General features: G+C 42.0%; 1 protein-coding gene across 1 annotated transcript in view; it reads left to right on the top strand.

Moving 5' to 3' along the window:
• Nucleotides 1-18743: 18743 nt before the first annotated feature.
• Nucleotides 18744-26188, top strand: part of KLF13 (Kruppel like factor 13) — a 50728-nt gene continuing 43283 nt past the window's right edge. Inside the window, exon 1 of the mRNA XM_034784360.1 lies at nt 18744-19821. Coding sequence (XP_034640251.1) covers nt 19278-19821 — 544 coding nt within the window. The 5' untranslated portion in view covers nt 18744-19277. The remainder of the gene's footprint in view (nt 19822-26188) is intronic.

Genomic DNA, 26188 nt, shown 5'->3' with positions numbered 1-26188 from the left:
GAAGGCAAACCAACCCCACATTCAAAATGGAGTCTGCAATCTTACAGATAATCGTGAGCCCCTGATATCAAACAGAATTAATAAGCAGTACATTGACAGATTACCAAGATTGTCATGCTACAAATGTGCTAACTGATTGCAGCAAGAGAAAAAAAAGAGTAAATACTAGAAATCTCCTTGGAAGCAATAAAACACTGGAAGGTATCTAACAACATTATTTAAATGAGCTCAGAAAAGCTTAAATAGAGGTGAAGCATTAACTCCCCAAAAATGCTGTCAAGAATCATCAACATTGCCAAGATCTAGAGCAACCAAAAATACTTGCCATAGCAGAAGAAACAAGACAAACTCTTTGCAAGAATTACACAGGCCCCCACCCACCTTCAGTAATCTCAGGATTATATTATTACGCTAGGGTCTCACCATCTTGGTGAGAATAACAAACAATCTGAACCATATCTTGCTAGTGATCTGCTTGTGGAACTCCTATTGATACAATAGAAGGTTAAGGCCATGTTCTGCTAAGTGATGAGCTCCTTTCACTCCCATTGACCCAAGGATACTCAGTGCAGGCTGTTGTTTTATTGCATCTACCATACAAGCGCTATCCCAAAATACCTGACAGGATTAACAAAACAAAACAAAAAATCAGAGACATGAAGAGAGGTACGGAGCTAAATTATGAAATAAGATGGAAAACCAAAGAAGCAGAGATATATAGAAAGTCTGTGCCAGATGGCAGGATCTGATGAAAATCTGAGAAGACTCTTGCACCAAAGTCTAGAGATAGCTAGTGGTATCAGTGATATTCTGTGTATGGACTAATGGGGGGATATTTAATGAGCCCTTCATATGAGAGACACTTCTGTTTACTTCCTTAATGCAAAATTATAATACCTCCCCATTCCAAGCACTATATATTGTATGTACAGGAAATGTCAGTCCATTGTAAATTGCAATATTTGCTAATGTAAATTTTACAGTCATGTTTTTTCTCCCCCCAGCCCCCACCAAGCATTTCATTTACAACATGGAAAATGCTAATTAACATTGAAATGTTTTATTGCTTAGAAAGATTTTAATAAACAGAATATAGTTTTCCCCAGACTTGTGTAAGGAGCCCAATGGTTCCCTTGCATATGTATTCTGTGAGCATTACCTCTAATTGCATCATTTACTTACCTCGGTGCATTACATCTGTTGAACTATACATGAATATTGTGTGTTGTGCATGGAACAATGGAGGTGTGGCTAATAGTTGGGATATGCCGTGTGTTGTGGTGTCAGGGACCATCAGAACCCTGTGTCCTGCCCGATGGTTCACACCAGCCACTGTGAAATGTTGAGAATGGCTCCTTTTTTTATTGTTTCATTCACTGCTTGTGACAGACATTCCAGTCATCTCTGTGGATGGAATGGGACCAGTTCAGTAAGAGGTGGGCTATTTCAATAGCCCTCCATGAGTCAAATGATGGAAAATTTTGGGAAACTCAAGCCTCAGAGCCCCAGTAAAGAGAAGGATTCTCCAAAATCAAAATAGGGCTTGACTGAATAGTTCAAGGTGAATAATTTTCCTTGACAACTTTAGCCTTTTTTTCTGCAATATCCTCACATTTGTTATTTGAATTTACTTTATTAAAATTTGTTTTCTTTAACATTTTTATTCTATGGATTGCTCACTATCAGTTCATTGTGAGTTCTGACCCGCTGTATTTGAGATCAATTCCTCAGTTGTGACTGATCACCTGAATCTCATGCTATTGTTTCTGTTCCCTGATTGGCTGAGTCACTCTTACAGGTCCTGATTCAGAAAAACAACTTAAGGACTTAAGTTATGCACATGCTTAAGTTTCATTTAAGTTAAGTTGTTGAATATGGATGCTTTCCTGAATTGGGACAACAATAAGGAGGGCTTGAAGAAACCACTGGGGCTATGAACATGTGAGGGAGAGGTAGCAGGAGTAGAGGATTTGGGGAAATAGTACATTTCATACCTACCGCCTAGTAAAAGACATAGTAGGGAATGAGGACAGAGAAGAAGTGCACATTTTTGTGTTTTGATTTCCTGCTGTAGTGTAGCTCCTTTGCCAAGCGGTAACAGATGTGGGGGCCTTGTAAAGCTGTTCACTGCTGGAAGAAGAGTCAGTGACAGTCAGGGTATTTTGTTAGAGTAATTTATTTATAGAATGAATAAACTGTTTTTTTAGTCAGAGGCAGTCACAGTGACCCAGATCCTCAAATGGATTTAGGCGCCTACCTCCCATTGATTTCAATGGGAGACAGATTTGATATCTTTGTGGATTTGGGGCCAGACTGTATACAAGGCACAGCTCTCTTTTGCAGAAACACAAAGCCAAAGCACACCTGCCCTTTCACCATTAGGCAGCTGTATGCTCTCTAGAATATCTCTGTTTAAACACACTGTTCCCTATCCCTCCCTAATCCCCAGAGCTTTTCATGTAGGAAGTCCCCTAGCCCAAACCTGCCCACCTAGGAACACAAGCCATTGGAAGGTGAGTTTGGGACTAGGACTCAGCTCTCCTTTCTGTGCAGTTGCTTTGCGATACAAAGGAATCTCCCAGGAGGTTTGACTGCCCAAACAAAGGCTGCTTTACCTCACACAATCCTCTTCATGACAATGTGGGTGCAGTGAGAGTTTCACTTCATCCCGAGCATTTGTATATTGACTCATAACAGCACCTTTCCCTAAAACTGCCTTCATGTCATATTTGATTTTTTTGCCCATGTAAATCAATAAAATATTTCCATATATCGTTAAACATTACTGGGTTCTCATGTGAACTGCCCATATATGGTTACCTCAGAGAGTTACTGCTGGTTACAATATACAAAACATACAATATAAAATTATCAAATTTCAGCCTAGTTATAAAAGGAGGGTCCAAAAAGCACAAACTGACAGACTGCTGCTGTAACTACAGCATGCTAATGAGTGCCACAAGAAGCAATGAAACATGCCTTCTCATTTCTCCAGCACAAGATTCTTATTATAAAACCCTCAGATCTGATCCGTGCAGTTCACAAACTAGACATTTATGGGAGGGGCTGTCAACACTAGGAATTACTGAATCTCTTATGTTATTTTTTTTAATGGAAAACCACTGTGATTTTTCTTATTTTGAAACATAGGACCAAAATTCTGTACCTCGGCATAACTGTGTTGAAATCAGGAAGGCTGTATACTTGTAACTGAGGGTTCTAGATTATGGCCCATATATTTTCTCAAAAAGCATCCCACTCCCTGAAAAGATTTATGATCATTTTCTTTTTGCCAGATTCTTTGGAAAAATGCATTACATCACGTTACTCATTTACTGTGCTTTGTTCAGCATTTGTGCTGCACAAAATTGTGAAAAATGGTTAAACAGCTAACATTGCCCTGTGGCGTTTTACTGTCACTATGTAAGAACAAACACACCATTGTCTTAGATTGTTGTTGACCAGTCACGGTTCAGATGAACTTTCATGATCTGCCTCAGCTGGATAGTAAGACCACATAGCAGCTGTGAAATGAACACATGCAATTAGCCAGCACCTGCCACACAGAGCACCATCAGCTACTTATTCATGGTCAATGAGCATTTCACATTAAGCTATACTCTGAAAAATGAAAAGGGTTCCAGGAGACAGATCAACCATGCCAAATATAAGGGCATTCACAATGTGTTATAAAACTAGACAGGTAAATGTTTAACCAGTGTAATGAAAAGCAGAATTTGAATATAAATATTACAAAGGGACAAATTCTATCCATACTTCCTCACTGTCACAGAGGGACATGACCATGGAGACACTGTGGTGTTCTTCTCTGCAGTGTATTTGGGGCTGGGGAGAGAGCAGGGCAAACCGCAGGGACTCCATGCCCCTGCCTCAGCACAGAGGTGACTGTCATTATGTGGAAAGACAAGTTGGGTGAGGTAATATCTTTTATTGGACCAACTTTTTCTGATGACAGAGACAAACTTGGTCCAATAAAAGATATTACCTCACCCAGCTTGTCTCTCTAATATCCTGGGACCGACATGGCTACAACTACACTGCATGTTACTATGTAGATCCATTGAGCCTCCTCCAGCAGTGGTCCTGAGCTCCTTGTCTGGTTATGCTTTGCAAACAGGATTTGGCCCTAAAGGCAGATGAATACCAAAGTGTTCTACATTCTCTGCTGAATGGCATTGAAGTTTTGCAATTACTGATGAAAATATTAAAAAAAACAAAAAAAAAAAAAAAAACCCACATCCCACCAAAGGAAGACCAGGCTCATCAGACAATGAATATTCCCTTAATAGAACATATTCAGCCATTCAAAGCCAACTGTAAAAGTACACAAATCTACTGTCTAAACTGAATTAACCAGATCCTGTCAATATTTTATCCTTGAACTATCCATGTTCCATTTTATTTATGGGCACAAACATCAAAGGCCAGTTTCTTCACTCAAGCTGACAATCTGATCAGATGATAAATCAGCATTTTGAAATCTAGAGCTATTTGTTCAAATTTTAAATTAATCCATGTAGACTGTATTTAATCCCTTTTGTGCTGGCTTTCCATGAATAGTCTATTGAACAAGCCTTACTATCATGATTAATAAATGCTGTGAAAAGAAAACTTTAAAAACTCAAAGGTTAGAACATTCACTGAAAGCAAATTTTAAACTGCCTAATCTGCAACAGTGAACTGCAAATTTAAAATCCATATTGCTGCTGGTGAATTACATCAGTTTTCCATTCAGGAAACAGAAATTTTTCCATGCAAATTAGGTAACTAACTAATAGCCTGAGTTGCAGACTTTGAATGTTCACACTCAACTGTTCACGAACGATCTGCAGACCAAGAATTAGTTGGTAAGAGAATTTGTAAATAGTTCAAAATAATGAGTAAAAATAAGAATTTTGCAATTTATTCATGGGGAGTTCGTGAATGAAGAGAGAGCTGGAGCAACGCAAAAGGGACTTAGGAGAGACAGGGATGCGTCTCTGAATATTAAAAAAAAAAAAAGGTAGTGTGTGTTAATGGGTCAATTCCTCTTCCTTCTGTCCAGGCGCCATACTTATTTTTTCTGCATATACACACATGCACACGCGCCCACGTGTCTCTTTGTATTCAATGTGATTCCTAAAGTCAGTGCTAAGCACTAGGTGGGAGAATATTGACTTTTGAATGAGAGACTCATGTAGCACAACTTTTATTCAAAGTATAGAAAAATTCAACACACTTTGAGGGCCCAGTGCTGCTCCCATTGAAATCAGTGGTGAAGACCCATTTTCAGCAAAGCTCTCTAGCATGTGCTTAACTGTAAGAATGTGAAGAAGTCCATCCCTACTCAGTAGCGCACTTAAGTACATGCTTAAATGTAAATACATTAATAGTCCCATTGACTTCAAGGTGCTTAAAGTTGTGTGTTTTGCTCATGGGTGGCGGGTGAACCGCTGGCTCGGGGAGGCTAGCCCCCTAGTCCTGCCCTGTCCCATCCATGCCCACAAGAGCACAGAGGCCCCCCACTATGGCTGCTGGCTCCTGCCCCAGGCTAGCACCCCCAGCCCAGCACTCCCAGCCCCTGCCCGCCAGCCCGGAGACTGGGCAGCACGGCCCCAGCCCCCGGCCCCATGATGGCACAGGTGAAGAGCTGCCCACAGAGCGGGAAGTAGGAGAGGACTGGGGGCGGAATATGGGTGGGGCCACACTGGGATGTTTGGGGAGGCTCAGCCTCCCCCAGCCTATGATACCCGCTGCCCATGGTGTTGGTGAATGGGGACTAAATTCCCATTGATTTCAATGGGGTGAGGGACAGGACTGTGCTCAGAGAGGAAAAGTAAAGGGCATAAGAATCTGAATATCACCCCCAGTAAACATTTCAGGGAAGAAGGCACTGGCCTGAGCATCTCATTCATGCTGCTCACTTTCACTTGCAATTTCAAAAGCCAGAATTTAGTCTACACCATTGTAGTTCTCAAACTTATTCGATTTCACCCCCTTCTTTAGGTCGTAGTCAGTTATGCCCCCTATCTCCCCACAAATACACATACCACCACCCAGCTCTGAAGGCAGAGCAGAGGCCGCTGGCCGAGCACCCAGCTCTGAAGGCAACACCTCACCAGTGCAGAAGTAAGGGTGACAATGTGAAAAGTGATATTTGTCAATATCACTTTTCACAGCAGACTTAGCGCCCCATTGCCACCCTTACTTTTGTGCTGCTGCTGCTGCTGCTGCCACCCTGGGGCTGACAACCAGATACCCACCACCACCTCCCAGTGGGGGATTTGGAGGTGGTTGAAGGAAATCCCGAGCCAGGGTTGCCTCCTGGTGAGGGATTAGGGGAGCTGGGAAGAGAGGCCAAGACTGGGCAGCAGCCAGGGCTCTGCCTGTTCCTTTTTTCCCTTCCCCGCTCCCGTGTGGGCACAGCCCTTTTGCAAGAGCCCCAGCTCCCCGGGGCTGACAACCGGAGATTTATTTATTTTTTTTAAATAAAAAGCACAGCTCACACCACCCTTAACACATTCCTGCACCTCATATTTGAGAACCGCTGGTCTATACTTCATCCATAGAGATGGGTCACACTCCTCAAAGGTGAGATGATCACAAACAAATGACAAGTACCAGATATATCTGAGGTAACATATCAGAGGTAACCCAGGACAACCCCCGCCCCACCCCTGTTCTTTGGAAAGCCCTCTCCCCTGTTCTATTATTGTTCCACGTTTCTGGGAAAACCTAATGAAGTGTGAGCTGTTGAGATAAGTGCTGCTCTGATAAGAGCTTTCTCAAGGGTATTACGTGTTGCAATATGTTTACTATATATGGACTAGCAGGTGGACTGCAATAATTTACAGGGAAATAACTCTACCAAGAAATGTATTCCAGCAAGAGAGAAATTAGAATGATTTATGAAGGTCACCTGAGCCCTGAGATGGAATTAATTTTATTTAAGTTACAGTGGCTCATGTGCCTTTTTCATAATAAGTGAATCCAATGTTGTTTTGAGGAAATAATTGAACCCTGTCAGGTTACACTAAGCATGGGTAAGATTTTCAATAATGTGTGCCTAAGGTGAGCCTCTTCCGGCTCCATTTAGGTACCTAAATAAGTGATCTGTTTTTCAAAAGCGCTGAGAACACAACTGCTCCTACAGATTCACAGATCTGATAAGGCTGAAAGTTACTAGAAATAAAAAGGTTCCCAGAACTTTATTTTAAGGGTCAGGAAAAAAACTTGGGGAGCAAGGAAGAACCTTCTGTTGCTTTTGATTATGTTATATCAACCATTCTACCATGAGAAAAGGAGGAGAGCTCTTCTTTTTTGCTTTGTCTGTATGTAAGTTACACAAGTATATAAAATACAAGTTACATGTGTAACATCTGCTCCATTTAACACTATATTTAAAATGCACAACGTAATTTATGAAGTGATCAGAATTAATATATTTTCAACGCATGTTGCTTCCTATCTTTGACATATGAAACTATGGCAGCTAATATAATATAATAATTTCTGGCCTCCCAGAAGTTGTCTGGGCATTCTACAAGAACAAGTAAAGACATGGCCCAGCTCCTAGCTTAGCATGTGTGGTACATCTCAGTGCAGGGGTGTTGTAGCCCTGATCCTGGTGCTTAGTTGGGCCCCAGGGTAAATGAGGGCAACTTCTCCGATTTATACCAGCTGCCCAAGGGACTCTTTGGGCACCTGGGGACATCCAGGGTATAAGTAGTTCTATTTAAGTGTCAAATTAATCTTATTTTTAAATGTTTGCAGGATTGGGCTCTAAATTCAGACACAACACCTCAAGTGAGAGCAGTAAATCGCAAAGAAGTAGAGGAAAGATAGGATAGGTGGGTTCTACGTGGCTTTTCCTGAGCAAGAGTATATAATGTTTGCATGGAAAATATGATTCATAGCATTTACTAGCAATATGAATTAGAATGCGAAGCAGTGATGAACCAGACATGCATACAAGAGTGAGAAAGTAGCTTTAATTTTCCACTCACTGTTTCAGGGAGTTGGCAAATCTCCCCTGGGGAAGTTACAATAAAAGTTCTTGGTTGCAGAAGTGGAGGGCAATGCCAGGGAAAAACCACATGCAAGTCAGGCAAATCTCCTGTGGCGGCTGAAAAAGCCATCGGAGTCCAAGGGTCAGGGAAGCCAGAGGCTGCAGCAGCTAAAATGAGGCACAAAGAAAGTGCTCAGGTGGAGGAAGATGATGATCAGAAGAAGAGTCAGAATGGGGGCTCCAGGGTCCAGGAGCTGCATGGCTCAGATAGCCACATGTTTAATCAATCACAGAGGGTTGTAATTTACTGAGCCCTATCTGCCACCCACCACTTTGTGTGCTGCCTCCTTGTTGCAGCCAGTAACCCAACTCAGGTCAGAGGCATCTCAGAGGCTTGGATGCTTTGTTCCCCTTCTCACTGGATATTTTGCAAGTGTGCCAGAGGCTGAACAACTAAATATGCAGCTGCTTTTATCCTTTTAGTTAATATTTACATAGCAAACAAGGAGTTTTTACAAATTGGTTTATACACAAGTATATATGGTTCAGAGGGTATAGCGTAAAACCTAACTAAGGATAGGAATGGAAGAAGGAAAAGATTCCTTTCTCAAAGAGCTATCTGGGACATGCATCAAGATCTGCCTCTGTAAAACACTACATTTATGGCACCAATGTAAATGCTTTGAGTAATAAATATTAAATAATAAGTGTTAGAGCCTCCTCATTTCATTTACTCAGTGTGAACACTCTTCTCTTTAGTATTGATTCACATAAGGGGCCTGATTTTCAGAACTGACCTGTTTTAGCACAATATATTAGCAGTTAGACATCTGACTCTGAGTGTGCACCCCAAACTTAGTTGGATATGTGGCTACTAGTATATGCACCTGCAATTCATCACAGATGCAGAAGTGTGGACACAATTGTATGTGGGCATAACCCTAATATTATTTAATAAGAAAGCCTCTTAAGCAGTTTGCTCATCTAAGAACTGGCTAGTTATTCTTGTCTGTATTTTTTTCCCATGGTTTTGAATGACATGAAGTTTAGCAAAAGTGGTGACACGTAATATTTATGCCCTGGGAAAAAATCCCATGTGTAGAAGATTATAGGTTATAAATGGATAAATAACTGAGGGCCACAAACTACAACATCAAAATGAAGTAAGCAAAACCCAAAAGAATGATTATGTAGATCAAATGCAGTAGAAGTGAATATTCTTAATGCATTGTCTCTACTTTAATCACTTGCATTAATGAACAAGAAGCTTCGGGTTTTATAGTTAGCAAATTCTGCCCGAAGTCCCAGTCTCCACATGCAGAGACTGAAAATAGACTAATCCATCATATTTATGGTTTTTCTTCCCATATTTGTGCCTAACCTAACCACCCTCCTCCTCCTCTCTGGCTTTAAATGTTATTCAGATTGCAATGATGCTTAAAAGAAGTTGTTTTCAGTTTTTGACCCGATTCCATGCAAATATGCACCAGATGGAGAACTGCCTTTCATCATTTCAAGTTTTATGAATATTTTATGGGAGGAAAGTTACATTTCCCCAATATTCTTGAGTTTTTATATCAACAATTAAAAAGCCCTTCACTGGCACTGCTGCCTATTTGTTAGGATTAGACATCTCAGAACTACCGGTCACAACATACGATGACTAAACTAATAGTATGTTATGATTATTGACCTACAGCTTTGCTCCCATTGAATTGCTTTGTTGTAATGTTGGCTGGAGAAGAACCTAGTGAAAATTACAAGCTGGGAGAAAGAAGGGTAAAAGGTGGGTGAAAGAGGTAATTAAAAGCAAAAGGTGTTTACTTGTGGGTTGCCAGCCCAGAGGTTTGACCACAGCAAAAAGGAGACCTGTACGTCGCATGCAATCAAGGCACTCTCATCCCTGGGCTTGTGGAGCTCATATACCAGGAGGATGACCTGTTTTGGGTGTTTGACAAGGTTGTTAGCTACGTTCCCTTTCAGGACTCGCAGTTGATCATTATTTCAGGAAGCAGCACTAACATCTCAGGACCTGCTTCCAGGAGGAAAGAAACCACAGTAATAGCCCATGTCAGCCTTAGCTCCATGTCACATCTGAGGCCACAGCTTTTCCAGGGGCTCTGCTTAAATAACCAGCCCACATGTGCACCATCCTCAACTCTCCCTTGATGTCTTATTTGACTCTCTGCTGCCAGCAGACTGTGGCTGAAACTGAATTTCTTACTTGTTCTCCTCCACTTCCTGCTTGGAAAGATATGCAGAAGTTCTGCCTTTTGCCTTCCCAGTCCATGGAGGGGAGTCACCAGAGACCTCACAGAGCCTCGCAAATGTGTTAGCACAGGCCGAGAGGATTGCGGGCAGGCAAGAGGCAACTAGCTGGGTTGTGGTGGGATCAGTGGCATCATGGGAATGCAGAGATGGAGAGGAAGCAGGATGGGCCCACATACACATGGTGCTTTGTGTAGGGCTGATCTTGTATTACACACACCAGTCCTGTACTGTGTACAAAGGAGGGCTAACAAAAGGAAAATTAATGAAACATTGCCACATGAGTATGAAAGCCCTGCATTTCACAGAGTATCTTGCTGCTGAGTAAACATTGCTGTGAACTAGTGGCTGACAGCAACCCCACTCAATTGCAAATGACTCTCGCCAAGAAAATGACGAACATAAATGGATTAAAAAAAAAGAAAAAAAAAAAAAGGATTGTTAATAATAATTTCCCTACACAAGATGTAGTGGCTTCCCCTCCCCATACCCACAAACCCAGATTTTTAGACTTGTCTAGGCATAACCACAGTCATTGTGTGTGCAAATTATGCAGGCAGCCTCGGTAACAGCACGCACAAGTGATCAATTAGACACAGAACTAATCATTTGTGAATATTAAGGACACATAGATCTAAAAATCTAGGCCATTATTTCATGCTCTTATACAGGAAAGAAATGAATACTGAGAAACAAAGCTGCTTGCCTTTGCTTTTCCAGATTTCTTACTTTCCAGAAAAAAACTCCACCAAAACCAAAAACTAATTATACATAGTAATGCTTTTACCATGCATATCAATGGGGATGCAGATTCGAGGCCTGATTCTCCACTGCCCTGCACTATATGCAGTGCAATGTGCGGGTAGAACACTACTATTCTCATCATAGGCCATATTTTACTCCGACTTTGCACTCTCACTTCGCCTTTCAGTGGTGTAAATGACAGCACAAGATGCAGAGCAACAGAGAATGAGGTGTGTCCATTTTCAACATCTAAATGTTCTATAATTAATATTTGCGTTCATTCTTTTGTTCCTACCAATAACCACTCAAGCTATCTTGTCTCCAGTCTAAAGTTAGAAGATCACCTCTCTCCCATGAGCACAGCTGAAAGGCAAAACTCAAAAAGTTTGGAAACGGTTCACAAATGCATCCAAACTTGACTGAAAATCAGGTGGGAAATCCTCCCAAAACAGAGTATCATGAAATTTCCAGGGCTGCTTGGATTCAGCTGGGCTAGAAATGCTGCAGAAATAGCCTAGTGTGAACTATTTTGGCATTTTTATGTTCTGTCCCGGCCAATACGAGGAAGCATGGATATACACAGCATTTTTTTAATTACTGTACGTACTTGGATTCAGCTCAAGGGATCAATGAAGGGGCACGCTTGTTACTTTATCAGAACCTGTTAACCAATCCCAAATCAAACACCAATCCCCGTTCACAAGTCAGCCAGCAGACCAAATATCAGAAAAATGCAGACCACAGCCCCCTTCTCTAAAGTGGAAAGTGACACTGAAGCAGTACATACAGCTTTGGCTTCTCTAATGGACTGGGAAGTTTTCTTTTCTTAAAAGTTAATATTGTGCCATTCAGCAAAGGGCTGCCTGACCTTTGCTCTATTTGTTTAATGAAAAGAGGAATTCAGTCTAGACCTCTGCTGAACATCCGCTTTTTAAGAGAGATGGTCTCGGAACTCTTTTGAACTAGTTACTTCAGTTCTGATTTACAAAAGGTTGCAAATTGTGCAGATACACTTTTGCACGTTCCCGATACGAGTGCACACAACTACTAGTTTCTTGCACAAAAATCCTGATTTACACATTACAGGTTGTATGTGCACTCAACTTTCTCTCTGAAGGAGCTTTGAGCCTGGTTACCTCTCTTGCCACCCATATGTTGCTTTACTTACATGAGCTGCTACAAATGTTTCCTAACACTTAAAAACAAAAAAAACCCTGCTCTAGCTTAGTGTCCTTGTATGACTGAAGAATTGTAGGACCGGTTTTAGATTATGTCATCAGATATATATACCCCAGCACAGGGCTGGGGTTTAGATGCTATCCCTATGCTTTAAGAAGAAAACCACCTCCACCAACCAGCCATTAAATTACCATGTATGAAAGCCAGCGTCTCAAAAGCCTAGGCAGACCAGAGCTGGATGCTGCGGGGAGCAATAAGAGACTAGCTATACAAAGAAGGATGGTTTCCTGATTTTTCCTTGTTAGAGTTTTTGCCTCTGCCCTATGAAAAAGGAACCAAAGGAAGGGACACTTGTCCAATTTAAGCCTTTCTTAGAGGGTTTCACAACACATTCCTTTAAACTCTTCAAGGGTTGGTGTTACATTGTTTGTTGTGTTGACATGAATCTAAGCAAGTATCTGACATCTCCAGCTGACTTGTCCCAAGAGTGTTGGGAGCTAGGATACTAAAACGAATGGTGGAGTTTCTGAAACTAGCTCTTCATCATGTCATCAGGAGAGTCAGAGGCAGCTAGAACATCAAAGAAACATTTCATGGAGAGCGTGACTGTGTCTATGAAGTAATCCTTTGTCCCCCACTGTATTATGAGGAACATGATATCAGCAAAAGAGAATGATGAAAGAATGATTGTCTGTGTGTGTATTGTCTTTGTTTCATCTGCCATGTGTGATGTCAGTAGTGGAGCTTCACAGCAAAATAGGATGTTTGAGTGGTATGGACGTGGAGTTGTAGCTGGATTCTTGTGTAGCAAAAACAGCAACAAAGTAAAATAATTGACTTATTTTGTGTGATCAGAAGACAAAGGAGAAGTCATCACTGCAGAAATGGCCTATTGTTGCAAACCTTACTCACGTGAGTAGCTCTGTTAGCAGCAACAGGATTGCTTCCCTGAGAAAGAGCTACAGGATTGGGCCCTACGCTCACACTCCCTTTTCAATGGGTGTCCAGTGACTGAAAACAGCAGCACTGGTGTGGTGCTGCAGCGGGTGGTGTGGACCATGGAGAGCCCATGGCATTCAGAGGCCCCTTGCAGGGTATGGAGCTATGCTTTGCAGGTCAGAAATAGCCCGAGGCAAGCACTGGAGACCACAAGTATTGCATAGAAATAGAGGGCTGTGAATGCAGGTATCACAGGAATACACACACACACACACACACACACACACACACACACACACACGTTTGCATTTACCTTTTTCATTTATTTGTCAGGAAACCATTTAGGGGGCCAAAATAAAATGAGATCTGCTCTTTTTATGTGACAGCCACCTCCAGGCACTGAAACAAGAAGAGACCATATCAGCCATTGTCTTTCAAGCCCATGAAGATCTTCCTGAGGGACTCGAGAAAAGCACATAAAAACAAATGCAAATAGTACCCCTAGAACCCAGACACAGCCCTCCGAAAATCAAAACAGAAATTTTTGCTCCAATGTACACCCACGACAAACACCTCTGCTGGTGTAAATCTGCATTACTCCACTGAAGTCCATGGAGCTATGTGATTGACACCAGTTGAGGATTTGGCCTACTGAGTCTTTGGCTATATCTACCTTTGGAGCTCTGGGTGCAATTCACAGCTTGCATAGACATATGAGTTCTCATGGAGCTAATGCTAAAACAGTAGTGTAGCTGTGGTAGCAAGGGCTGCAGCAGCATGGGCTAGCCGCCCCAAGTACAAACCCACCTAAAGCCCGTGGGTATGTACTTGGGGTGGCTAACTTGCCAATGCCCATCCAATACTATTTTTTAGGGCTTGTCTACATGGTTGGTTAGTATGCAGCAAGGTGGGGTGGCAATGTACGGCGTACGAGCGTGCTGTGCATTAAAAGTTCCATAGCACACCATACATCAAAGCACACTATGGAACTTTTAGTGTGCAGTTGCAGAGTCCACACAGTCAGTCAGTGTGCAGCAGGCTAGTTCACTGTACATTCACACCCTGGATTGCAGCCCACGAACTAGCCCTTTATTTTAAAATCACCATAATGCATTGTAGATAAAGGGAAGCCTAAGCTATGTATTCTGAATAGAAGAACCCATACATACAAATAAACTAAAAAAATTAGGCCAATTTACTTCTTTGAGTAGATAGAAGAACATCAACAGAACATAGAAAGGAGCTCTCACTTCAGTATATGGCCTAAATTCCTCTAAACTAAGAGCAATGCAAAAACATAGCCCAATAGCATGAGAAAATTAAAAAGGGGAAGTAGGATTAATTTCAGTAAAACATTTTTGGTATCTCAATTTCATGATTCAGCCTGTCTGATGAAATACAAGTAAACACTTGCAATATGCTTAATACAGGCCAACTTTGGATCTAGTGCAGCCCTGCAAAAATTCTACTTGCCCACTTGTGCAGGGTGAATAATTTTTTGATGAGAACAACAACAAAAAAAATCATCATCTATCATCACAACAAAGGATAGTTGAGTAGATTTTGTGTCTAGTCTGGTAAATTTTCATGATGGTTTTGAGACTGTTTTAATGAGGGAAAGATGAGTGGTATGAAGACTGCCCAACACCTCTAAGATAACATTTTGCATAGAGTCTGATTGTTACTGCTATATCTTACAGAGGTAAATAGTTAAGGTTTGCTATTTCATACTGATTGCTACAGAATCTTCCATTAAACAGTTGGAAGTTTATGTCTGGATGATAAACACACTGTATTATAGTTTGCTGTTCTACACATTAAAAAAAAAAAAAAAAAAGGAAGACAGTGCTCCTTTCATGAGAATAGTGTAACAAAAATGTCTTGAGGTCTCAGATTCCTAAGCAGATGTTGGCAAAGCCCCTAATGTCTTCATTTTACAGTCAGGTGGTAACGACAGAGTAAAGCACCACTGTCATGCCAACTTTCTTCTTCACCCCCTCCTCACCCCTGCAAGTATACACCTGGCTCAGCCATGTGATAAAAGCACATAGCAGAGCATGGCATAGAGCCTGCTAAATGGCCCTTCTCACATCTTCCAGGGACATCTCCATGTTCCTCTCCTGGGCGGCCTACCTTCGGAGAGTGAAGTCTCCTTCATTTCCTCTTTGGGAACACTAGGGGCAGCCAGCCTCAGGGAGAATAAGAGTTATGTTATTGCTTTTGTGTTACCAACCAGGAAGGAAGAAAGGATGGATGCTAAACTCAGAAGACCTGCTAAGGCCCCCCATGTAATACAAATTGTCTAAGTCTTCTAGGGTTTGTAGGCAAACCCCTCAGCCTAAATAGAAATCCCTGTTTGATTGGCTACCTTTATTCCCCCTACTTCCTGGCCAAAGAAGCCAGTCAGAGCTGCTCCATATACTGACTGGCAGCTTGTGCCCCCATGGAAACATAGGATCTCCAGCACTAAAGCGGAGCTGGATGGGAAATAGAAACTCCATGCCAGCTGAGCTCTGCAACTCCTACTGCTGACCCCACCCTCAATGTGCAGTAAGGCTGAAGTTGCTCCCACTGTTGGCCCCCACTGCCAAGGCTGGAGGGTGAGTGGATGAAGAATCTGGGTGGTGGGTCTCTTTCCACTCCAGCAGCTGGTCTTTTTGTGGGAGGAGAGGGAGAGCAAGGAGCTGTGACTTGGCAAAGAACAAAGGCAACAGAGACAGAATTAACAAAAAGGTAGGGGAGTCAAATGTGTGTGGGGCATTTGTTTTGTCTCTGGGGAGGTGGCAGAATCAAGTATTGGTTGTATGTCTGGGAGGGCAGAATCCAAAGTCTGGGTGTGGAGTGGGGCAGAACTAAATGTGTTGGGTGTTTTTAATAAATGCAGAATCAATTTGTTGGAAGGCATTGTTATCCTGGCTGTGCTTGGAGTGGGCAGTGGAACAAATTGGACTGTGCTGGGGTGGGCTGGTTGTGGAGTTTACAATTAAGTAGACTGTTTCCAATGTTATGCACATTTATACAAATGAAAGTTCTATTTGTTGTTGGACAATGTTACTGTGTGCTCTGAGAGAATTAGTACCCAAACTCACCCCCTACCTAGGGTTTGTTGGTAACTCAAAGCAGCAACAGAACATGAATCTCAGCCTAAGCTTTCTCCATGAGTTCGGCTGCCCCATGATATTTCCTGCAGTAGGACAGTGTTAGGATAAAAGGTGCTAATGTCATGTACATCAGGGGCCATTAAAATATAAGCACCCAGGGTGAAACTCTCCAGAAAAAGAATTAAAGATGCCATGCATTAACCACACCCAGAGATTCATTAAGGGCTATTTGTGTGAGTCTGTCAGGGCCATTACACCCTTCTGTGCTTCATTTGTGTTACAAAGCAGCTGCACACAAGGAGGATTAACAGCCAGGACATTGACCAAAAGAGACAAAGACCATGCAGTTTGGAATGTCTTGGACAAGGGCTTTCCAGGTATAAAGTGCAGGGGCTGAGAGGGGAGAAAGGGGACACAATGTTCTTAAACATTTGGATCTGTCTGAGGACTTGTCTACATGGGGAGATTTATTTGCACAACAATATTGGTATATGTTAGCTTCCAGAGTGACAAATTCAACTGGAAAAAAGCATTCCAATTCTGGAATAGGAGTGCCCACAGGGGGAGTTACACTGGTATACACAGAGTGATATAATTATACTAATATAGTTATGCCAGTAAATTTCCCTGTATAGACAAGGCCTGAGTTTTGTGTGAGGCCCTGGAGAGAGAGAGGGCCAAGGCATCTATTTCTTGGGATAGCATTGTGTGGCGTTACCTGCGGCTTCTCCAAACTGGAGCTGAGTGTGTACCATTTGTTATCACCCCATTCCCGGAAACAGGACTTGTGTAAATATGACTCTCATTGGATTTCTGCCACAAAGAGGATACTGGTCTTCGAGTAGGACTGGTCAGAAACTTTCCATCAGAACTGTTTTTCACTGGAAAAGTGAGGTTTTTGAAGAAACAAAATTATTTATGAAAAGTGTCTGCTTTCTGCAGAAAGTTTCAACGTATCCGCGAAACCCCAAACTTTCAATTTGGAAATGGTGAAACACTTTGTTTAGACATGTTCGATCAAAACAAAACATTGATATTCCTGAATCAAAATGTTTTGGCCCAACTTGACATTTAACCACATCTTGCTGAGCCACTAAGCTATCTTATGCTTCTGCATTCTGGTCTGTGGACCGAGCTCTCTGTCTCGATTACATCTGCCACAAGATTCCCTGGGGGGGCAGTGAGAGGGGAGACCTGGTTGATTATGGGAGATCTAGTCCAGCCAGAGAGACCACCCCTTAGGGGAGAGTAGAGCATGAGGCACCCGAATTGCAACGCCCACAATGTGCTATGGCTATGTTTAAGGTTGAACTACTCAAACAAATGTTTTGGTTTGACAAGCCAAAATATTTTAATTCAGGTTAAACCAACTGAAAATAACATCTTATTTCTATTTTCCCTGACAGAAACTGATTTTTTTTTTTTTGGCCAAATTTTTTTGATGAAAAGTCAAAATTTTCCACAGAAATATCCCACCCCAACCTAACTTTTCTGACAAGGTTAATTGGCAAGACCTTGAAGTCTGCTTCCTCCCAGAAAAGGGGTGACAAAAGGCTCATAAGTGTGAGAGACGGGTCTTTCACAAGCACTGGACTACTAGCCCATGAACACACTAACAAGAAATAAGAATGACCACAAAACTAAGAATTAAATTCAAACTGACTTTTATGTTTTCCCTCAATAACTTCTTCACACAAACACATCATACCCGCTTATTCATTCACTCACACTAACATAAGAAAAACAAATACCCTATAAACTATTCAGGCTATTTCTCCTACAGGTTGGGAATAAAAAAAAAAAAAAAAAAGTTATTGCCATTTTTATTTTTAAATAGCCAGAAAAGGTGCTATTGTCTATAGGGCCTATGAGGTGGTGTTTTAAACAGTGTTTCTTTGTACTTAGTTAAACCTGGTTTTTGACAGCATAAAACCATCTAGTCCCAAAGAGGAACTCCAGTTTTTTAGCTATACCTTGAGACTCTGTAAAGCTTTCTGTTTTCCTATGCTAGTTGTCTCATTCACATTTAGAAAGTTGTTTAATTCCTGCCTTTTAGAAATCAATGCCTATTAAATTGCCTCAACTAGTAAAAGGTTAAATATACGATGCCCTGAAGTTGTTAAGGAACTACAGAAGGAATAACATTAGAAAACAATGACGTGGTTAATCATTGCACAATCCTGAAAACTAAAGTTCATGGAGCGTGAGAGAGAGAGTGCGTATGTTCAGTTCACCAGCCTATTCCTTTTCTGTATCATAGAAAAACACACCCAGAATCAATGAGCTTGTTTCTGCAAGGAAGATTTCACAGAAATGAGCCAAAGATTATCTTGAATTTCTGCCTCCTGCTGAGTCATAAAGTAAGAAGAATTTAATTGGCTACATGAAATTTGCAAATGTGGAGGTTTCCGCATAGACACTTTGATTGGCCTATGCAACACCTTCCCCGAACCAATCGCACTCTTTGTTTCATTTGCCTGCTTTTATTCCCTTGCTGACTTCAAGCTCACAGCCACATCTCTGTTTGTACGGTGCTGTTTTCTCTCTCTCTCTCTCTCAGTGCAGCAGCAGCAGCTGAAGTCTATGTTCATTGCTAACCTGATCAACCCAGGATGTGGCTTCTCTGTGACATCACACCCAGATGTTTTTCCAGGCCACGCCCCCACGGGGCTCTGAAACACTCAGAGGAGCAATAACGGAGAAAGCTTATTCTACTGTCACAATGCAATGGACGGGTTAGAGAAACTGCATTTTTGTCATTTCATTGCACTCTAGAAGATCAACATTAATTCCCACTTAAAGCAACAAGCTGCCAGAGTTATGATTTTTTCTTTCATTGGACTTTAAATGCCTTTTCTCTTTAGTGACAAGCTGGGTGCAATCTTCACAAACAGAGTGCATTTAGAATAGCTGTTCAGTCAGCTCTGGCTTCTACAAAGGGATCCTAAGAAATAGGAGGGGAAAAGTCTGCTTGTTTTTGTGTTTTTTTTTAAAAGGGAAAACGTGCAATTTTTTTTTTTTAAACACACCTATGAAAAATGGCAACAGCAGCATACGTGGATCATTTTGCAGCCGAGTGCCTTGTTTCTATGTCCAGTCGTGCTATTATCCACAGTCCCAAAGGGGACGCAGATCCCCGACCTGATGCAGCAGTACCTCCTCCTCTATCAAATGGAGAAAATAAGCGGGAAGTAAGAGAGACCGGGAAAGACAATGGATCGTCGCTGTTTGTGGTGGCCAGGATTTTAGCAGATCTTAACCAGCATGTCCCAAATTCTGCCACCGTTCAGATGGAAAAAACAGAGAGCATCGATAACAGGGAAAAACTAAGTCCTTCTTTTCCTCCTCAGGAGTTTGGGGAGGAAAGTGTCTCCCCAGCCGGCAAGCGTGGAGAAGGAAAAGCAGCCACACCTACTAGCCTGGCTGCAGTAAGCGAGCCAAGCCCCAAACAAAGGAGCAGACGGGGAAGAAACCGGGCTGACCCCGAGTCACCCCAGAAAAAGCACAAATGCCACTACGTGGGGTGCGAAAAAGTTTATGGCAAATCTTCCCATCTCAAAGCTCATCTAAGGACCCACACAGGTTAGTTACTAGCTGGCCAAAGATTTATTCATTACAATTTGTCATAAATGAATAAATAGACCCCTCTCCTAACTTGCATTTGGCCAACATTATGATTTCATCTTTCAGAACTCAAGCCCACAATAAAACTTTGGGGAATAATAATTATAGTTGTCATCCATGTGAAGCTAACTTTATTATTTTCATTGCTTTAGTCATACGTATGAAGTGTTAGAGGTGTAAGTAGACAGTTCCACAGAGCTGTAATTCTCAGCTGCTAGCCCCCCTCATGTAATTCCTCTTATCCCACCCACTGCTTCTTATGTCTGCATCCCCTCTTGCCTCTACAGCTCCCTACCCTCTGCTTCTGGCACTACCTTGAAATCAGCAGCCCATCACCTCCTATGCAAGCTCCAACACCCACATCCATGAATTTAAAATTAAACATTTTAGTGACACCTGAGTCAGTGTGTTTCTTTCTATGCAGTAGACACTTGAGTGGCCCAGAAGAGACTGGGGAGAGGTTGAGAGAGAGACCCAGGGAAGTATTTCCTGTGTTCCCCCTCCCCGATACACTTGTAAGAACAATCTCCAAGGGGCTGTGGTGGCAGCTGGCCACATCCTCAGGTACAAACATCCATTTGAATGCAAACCACCAGCTGAGTTTGACCAGTGTTCGAGACTCTCTTAAGTTGTTTTCTGTGAACTTTCATACAAGCACTTCTTTTGGCTCGCAAGAATGTACACAGAAAAAGTAAAAAAGTCTTGTGAGTACTCACATGAAAACGGCCACACAGAGTTGTGTGCTGGAAGAGTTAACATGGCCATCTTGAAACTTAGCCAAGCCCCACTCCTGGAGAAAGAAGAGTTAGGCCAGCCGTTAGGGAGCACTGCAAGCTTTAGGTGGCCAATGCTCGCTCGGAGCCATAGTCGTAGCGAGCACCTTGAGAACCACACACAGACTAGAGCTTGCTTGCATGGGCCGCTCTCTGAATAACTTCAAACAACGAACACATTTGTAACAATTCAAGTATAGCCACAGATAAATAGCATAAGGAAAAATAAAAACTAAATACTTGGAACAAATTACCAGCCATAGTTAGTTTTAGCTTTGATGCAGATGACATCCCACAGCCGCCCCCCCTCCCCAATGTGGCACATGGGTTGAGAGCCCTTCTGGTTTTAGGCTTTGAGTTCGGTGTTGGGGAAGCGGAGAGCGTAATATGGAATGTTAAGTTGTGTGTGGGTGGTGACATATTCTCTGTGCCACATGGCCAGAGGCATGCTGAATCCTTGGTACCGTAGCCAGCTTGCCTTGCACTGTGTCTTGCCCAGCTTTTGTTTCCTCTGACTGATGCAAAGGGTTTTGCTGCTTGATTTTTGGGGAAAGTCTATTAACATATCCCCCTTATGTTCATCTTTGCTTTCCTTTTAAATGCAAGATAAAGTTGCAAGGTTCCTGAGCTCTCAAACTAACTAGAAACCCAGAGAGGGAGAAGGGGAACTCCTCTCTCTTATGAAGAGAACAAGGCTTAGCCATGGCTGCCCTCTGGGGAGGAGGGGGTGGAGCACGTCATTCAGGGGCGGGCTGGTGAGCTGGAGTCATTCGAGGACGCTGGCTTTGCTCCAGCTCTTTCTCTTTTTTTTAAATCTTCCTTTCCTGTAAGTTTACCAGCACTGTAGGGTTTAATTTGTTGTTGTTGTAGCTAGTCGTACTGAGCGTGCAAGCGCAGGAGTGCATGCATGTGAGAGAGTTAGAGGAAAAAGAGGGGAAGGGACTGGTTTTGCCCTGGGAGTGCCAGGACCCTAGGGGACTAGAGTGTCTTTGTTCAAAGCTTCCCACACAGACAGACACTGGCGACGCAAGAAAACGGTCCTGCCAAGTTTCCCTCATTGGCAACAAGACTGTCTCTGTTTGGATTCAGTTTCAGACAGGTATAAATGTCTCTTGCTATGAAGCATTTTACAACATGTTTCAATGAGACACTGAAAATCTTTATCCCCTTCCCTCTCCATCCCCCCTCCCCCTCCAAATATCATTCAAATTATGATAAGCCTGAGAATAGCTCACACCAGGCCAGGAGTTCAGCACATAAAACTGGTAGCCATGGCTAGGGGAAGGGTGAACATTCCTTTTTTTTTTTTTTTATTAATACAATCGATGTGGTGGGATCTAATGTTTGGAACAGGGACCTCAGGAGGTCTGAATTCTCCTTTCTGGCTCTAACGCAGTCTTAAAGAAACCATGTGTGCTTCCATTTATCCATCTATAGAATGGGGGTGGAAGTGCATACCCACCTCAGCAGGATCAGGGGAGGTTTTGTTAATTAAAGTTTGTAATGTATTTTGAGAATCTCCGATGGAAGGTGCTAGAAACAGTTCTCTCAGTAGTCACCCCACAACATGATTACGAAGAATTGTGACCACAGAATGTACAAAGGTCTTTTAAGGAACAGAACTGCTCTCACATTCTGTTGCACTGGAATAACTTGTATTCATGTGCAAGCTGAAGGTTAAGAACAGCACTTCAGGCTAGACGTGGGATATCTGTGATTGCGATGAGACATACATGTATAGCACAGCTTGTGACTTGCTTGAGAAACATACTCAGCAGTCTGCTACTGTACTCCTAAATTAAGGTTTTTACACCACATTTGAGACACCCAAGAAAGAAGGGGCTAGATGGCTGAGGATCAGTTCAGATGTTGTTGGTCCAAATCCAAGCCAGATTGGTAGGGCCTGAAAGCTGGTACTATCTAATGGATGTTTAAACCTTACAGGAGATCCCTTTTATGGGCTCTGCCCAGTCTCTAGTGGACCGGTGTTCAAAGCAAAAAAAAAAAAAAACCCTAGTTGGCACTAGTTAGCAATTGTAGTCTGGGTGGAGGGAACAAGGATTGAATGACCAAGGAGACCAACTTGGCCTTCTTTCTTTAGACCTTGATTTCAGTAGAGAATTGTATTAAAAATAATTCTCCACTAGTGCATCTACCAGTCCAGCTGTACAGGTGAGCCTGCCAATGTGAGCCCAGTATAGAAAAAGCTCCTTGGGCTTCTGACTTTTTACCACCATGTCAATTAACCACTCCCATGCCTGTGAATGCCATATGATTTAGAAACCTGCAAGCTCTAGAGCTAGATATTTTAGTGAAACATTTTCTGTTTTCAATCCTCCCTACCCCAAATACACACCTTCTTTTCATGTCCCCCCCACCCCACCTCTAGGCAGATGGTCTGGAGTTCAATATAATCACAGGCCACGGAGTTCTTAAAGTCCTAATGTGTACCAGCAAGCTAGATGAACTGTAAGAGTGTAGATTTCAAGTCCAAACTCAATCCTACAGGGACGCCTGTGGACCTCATAAGCGGTGTAATGAATGATCCACACAGATCTCATACAATGCTCAAATCTCTATGTCCCAAGTTATATTGATCCCTTTGACCTAAAGGTCCCATGCATTCCTGTTTTTTTAAACAACAGTTACCTCTAAAACTATGGAAATTCCTAAACAAAAACTTTAACAAAACATAGAGAAGAGTTTACCTGGCAGAGTTATCTTCCCATTCTCCTCTGAAGAAGGACGAACTCCAGCTCCAGTGCTTTGGCGAAGGGAGTGCAATTTGAAAAACCTCTGTAGTTTGCCTCCCCATTGGATCATGATTCAGGAGTGCATAAAGGGAAACAATCTGGATCCCTCATTGCTGTCTGGACTTACTCTCCCTCATTACTCCCTCTCAGGCAGTGTTGCTTTTATTTTTCTATTGCACCTGCATCCTTCTGTTGCTGCAAGAAGGGGAAAAGGTGCAGAAGAGGAGTTAATTTAGTTGGACTGGCAACTCCCTTCTGCATCACTACCCAATTCCTTACTGCTTTTGCTCCCCTCTGCAGCGTAAGTGGAGAGCAGCATTTAGAAAAAGCTGTACATATTTGCCTGAATATGTTGATATAAGAGGAGATGTGGCTGCCCATATTAATGTAATAAAGTTAAGCTCAAAGACTGTGGTCAGCCTCAGCCATTTTATAATAGAAAGCCACGCAATTTAAGCATAAAGAGTAACCAGTATAATACAGATGAAAAAATAGACACTGTAGGCTAAATGCCCATTTTCCCAGTTACTGGGGGAAGCACAAAACATGGGGTCAGATCTTTGGGCCTTCAACAGCTGCTCTGCACTGCTTCAAGGTAGTGCAAGGCAATCCTAAAGTTTTCGTAACTTACCTCTTGACGACTCTCTGTGCTCAGGACAATCTTTGGATGGGTTACAGTCACCTTCGCAAATCATACACCACTCCCCTTTCCACACACCAGAGGAAGGGCATGTCCACAAGAAAGTGAATGTGGCCAGAGAGTCCCTGAGCCAAGTTGAGCTCTGGCTGCTGGAATGGCCCCTTGAGGCTGTGGGCAGCAAGGTGTAAGTTAGAGCAGCCTTGGGGCTCAGGGAAGTGTAAAAGGAGCTTAAAAGCCAGATTTTCCTCCCCTTCCCCAGTCCTGCACTGAGCACAGCTCAGCTGGAGAAGAGACTTTAGCTCACATATTATAACATGGCCTTTTTCTATTCAATTAGGTACCCTTATTCTTTATAGGCTAAACATCTGCTGAATTTGCATAGGAAGAAAAATTATTTTACTTTCATTTACATTCACTAATGTCATGAAAATTTAGCAGTGAGCAAAATCCATTCACTTGCTCTTTGCCACATTGTTAACTGTAATGAAAAAAAAGTATGCTATTTCACTCAACCTTGTCTTCAAAATCATTGCTCATCCTGGGTGAGCAGAGTTTTGCAATGTTTCTTTTTAGGGCTGTCAAGGGATTAATTATGATTAAGTGCAATTAATTTTTTTAAATCGCACTGTTAAATAATAATAGAATAGCATTTATATAAATATTTTTGGATGTTTTCTACATTTTCAAATATATTGATTTCGATTACAACGCAGAACACAAAGTGTACAGTGCTCATTTTATATTCTTTTTTGATTTACAAATATTTGTGCTATAAAAAACAAAAGAAATAGTATTTTTCAATTCACCTCATACAAGTACTGTAATACAGTCTCTATCGTGAAACTGCAACTTACAAATGTAGATTTTTTTTGGTTACATAACTGCACTCAAAAACAAAACAGTGTAAAACTTCAGAGTCTACAAGTCCACTCAGTACTACTTCTTGTTCAGCCAATCATTAAGACAAACAAGTTTGTTTACATTTACGTGAGATAATGCTGTTGGCTTCTTATTTACAATGTCACCTGAAAGTGAGAATAGGCGTTCGCATGGCACTTTTGTAGCCAGCATTGCAAGGTATTTACGTGCCAGATATGCTAAACATTCATATGCCCCTTCACGCTTCGGCCACCATTCCAGGGGACATGTTTTCATGCTGATAACGCTCATTAAAAAAATGCGTTAATTAAATTTGTGACTGAACTCCTCATGGGAGAATAGTATGTCTCCTGCTCTGTTTTACCAACATTCTGCTATATATTTTATGTTAATTTCATATTTCAGTCTTGGATGATGACCCAGCACATGTTGTTCATTTTAAGAACACTTTCACTGCAGATTTGACAAAACGTAAAGAAGGTACCAATGTGAGATTTCTAAAGATAGCTACAGCACTCAACCCAAGGTTTAAAAATCTGAAGTGCGGTCCAAAATCTGAGAGGGACAAGGTGTGGAGCATGCTTTCAGAAGTCTTAAAAGAGCAAAACTCTGATGTGGAAACTACAGAGCCCGAACCACCAAAAAAGAAAATCAACCCTCTGCAGGTGGCGTCTGACTCAAATGATGAAAATGAACATGTGTCTATCTGCACTGCTTTGGATCGTTACCGAGCAGAAACCCTCATCAGCATGGAAACATGTCCCCTGGAATGGTGGCCGAAGCGTGAAGGGACATATGAATGTTTAGCATATCTGGCACGTAAATACCTTGCAATGCTGGCTACAAAAGTGCCATGAGAACACCTGTTCTCACTTTCAGGTGACATTGTAAACAAGAAGCCGGCAGCATTATCTCCCATAAATGTAAACAAACTTGTTTGTCTTAGCGATTGGCTGAACAAGTAGTAGTACTGAGTGAACTTGTAGGCTCTAAAGTTTTACATTATGTTCAAAAATAAAACAATTCTACATTTGTAAGTTCAACTTTCATGATAAAGAGACTGTATTACAGTACATGTATGAGGTGAATTGAAAAATACTATTTCTTTTGTTTATCATTTTTACAGTGCACCCTGCTAGAATCGCTGCTATTGAATTCCTAGCATTCCCTTTAGAAATCCTACATTTAAAGGCACACCACACAAACGAGTTGCAATGACTCTGGTTACATGTGTGTGTCATAGCAATCTGTATTGCTCAGTGGGAACAGCCTCATTTCCT

Source organism: Trachemys scripta, chromosome 10, assembly GCF_013100865.1.
Source record: "Trachemys scripta elegans isolate TJP31775 chromosome 10, CAS_Tse_1.0, whole genome shotgun sequence".
Taxonomy (NCBI): domain Eukaryota; kingdom Metazoa; phylum Chordata; order Testudines; family Emydidae; genus Trachemys; species Trachemys scripta.
The sequence above is the reverse complement of the archived record's forward strand: the minus strand, read 5'-3'. Positions and strand labels throughout refer to the sequence as shown.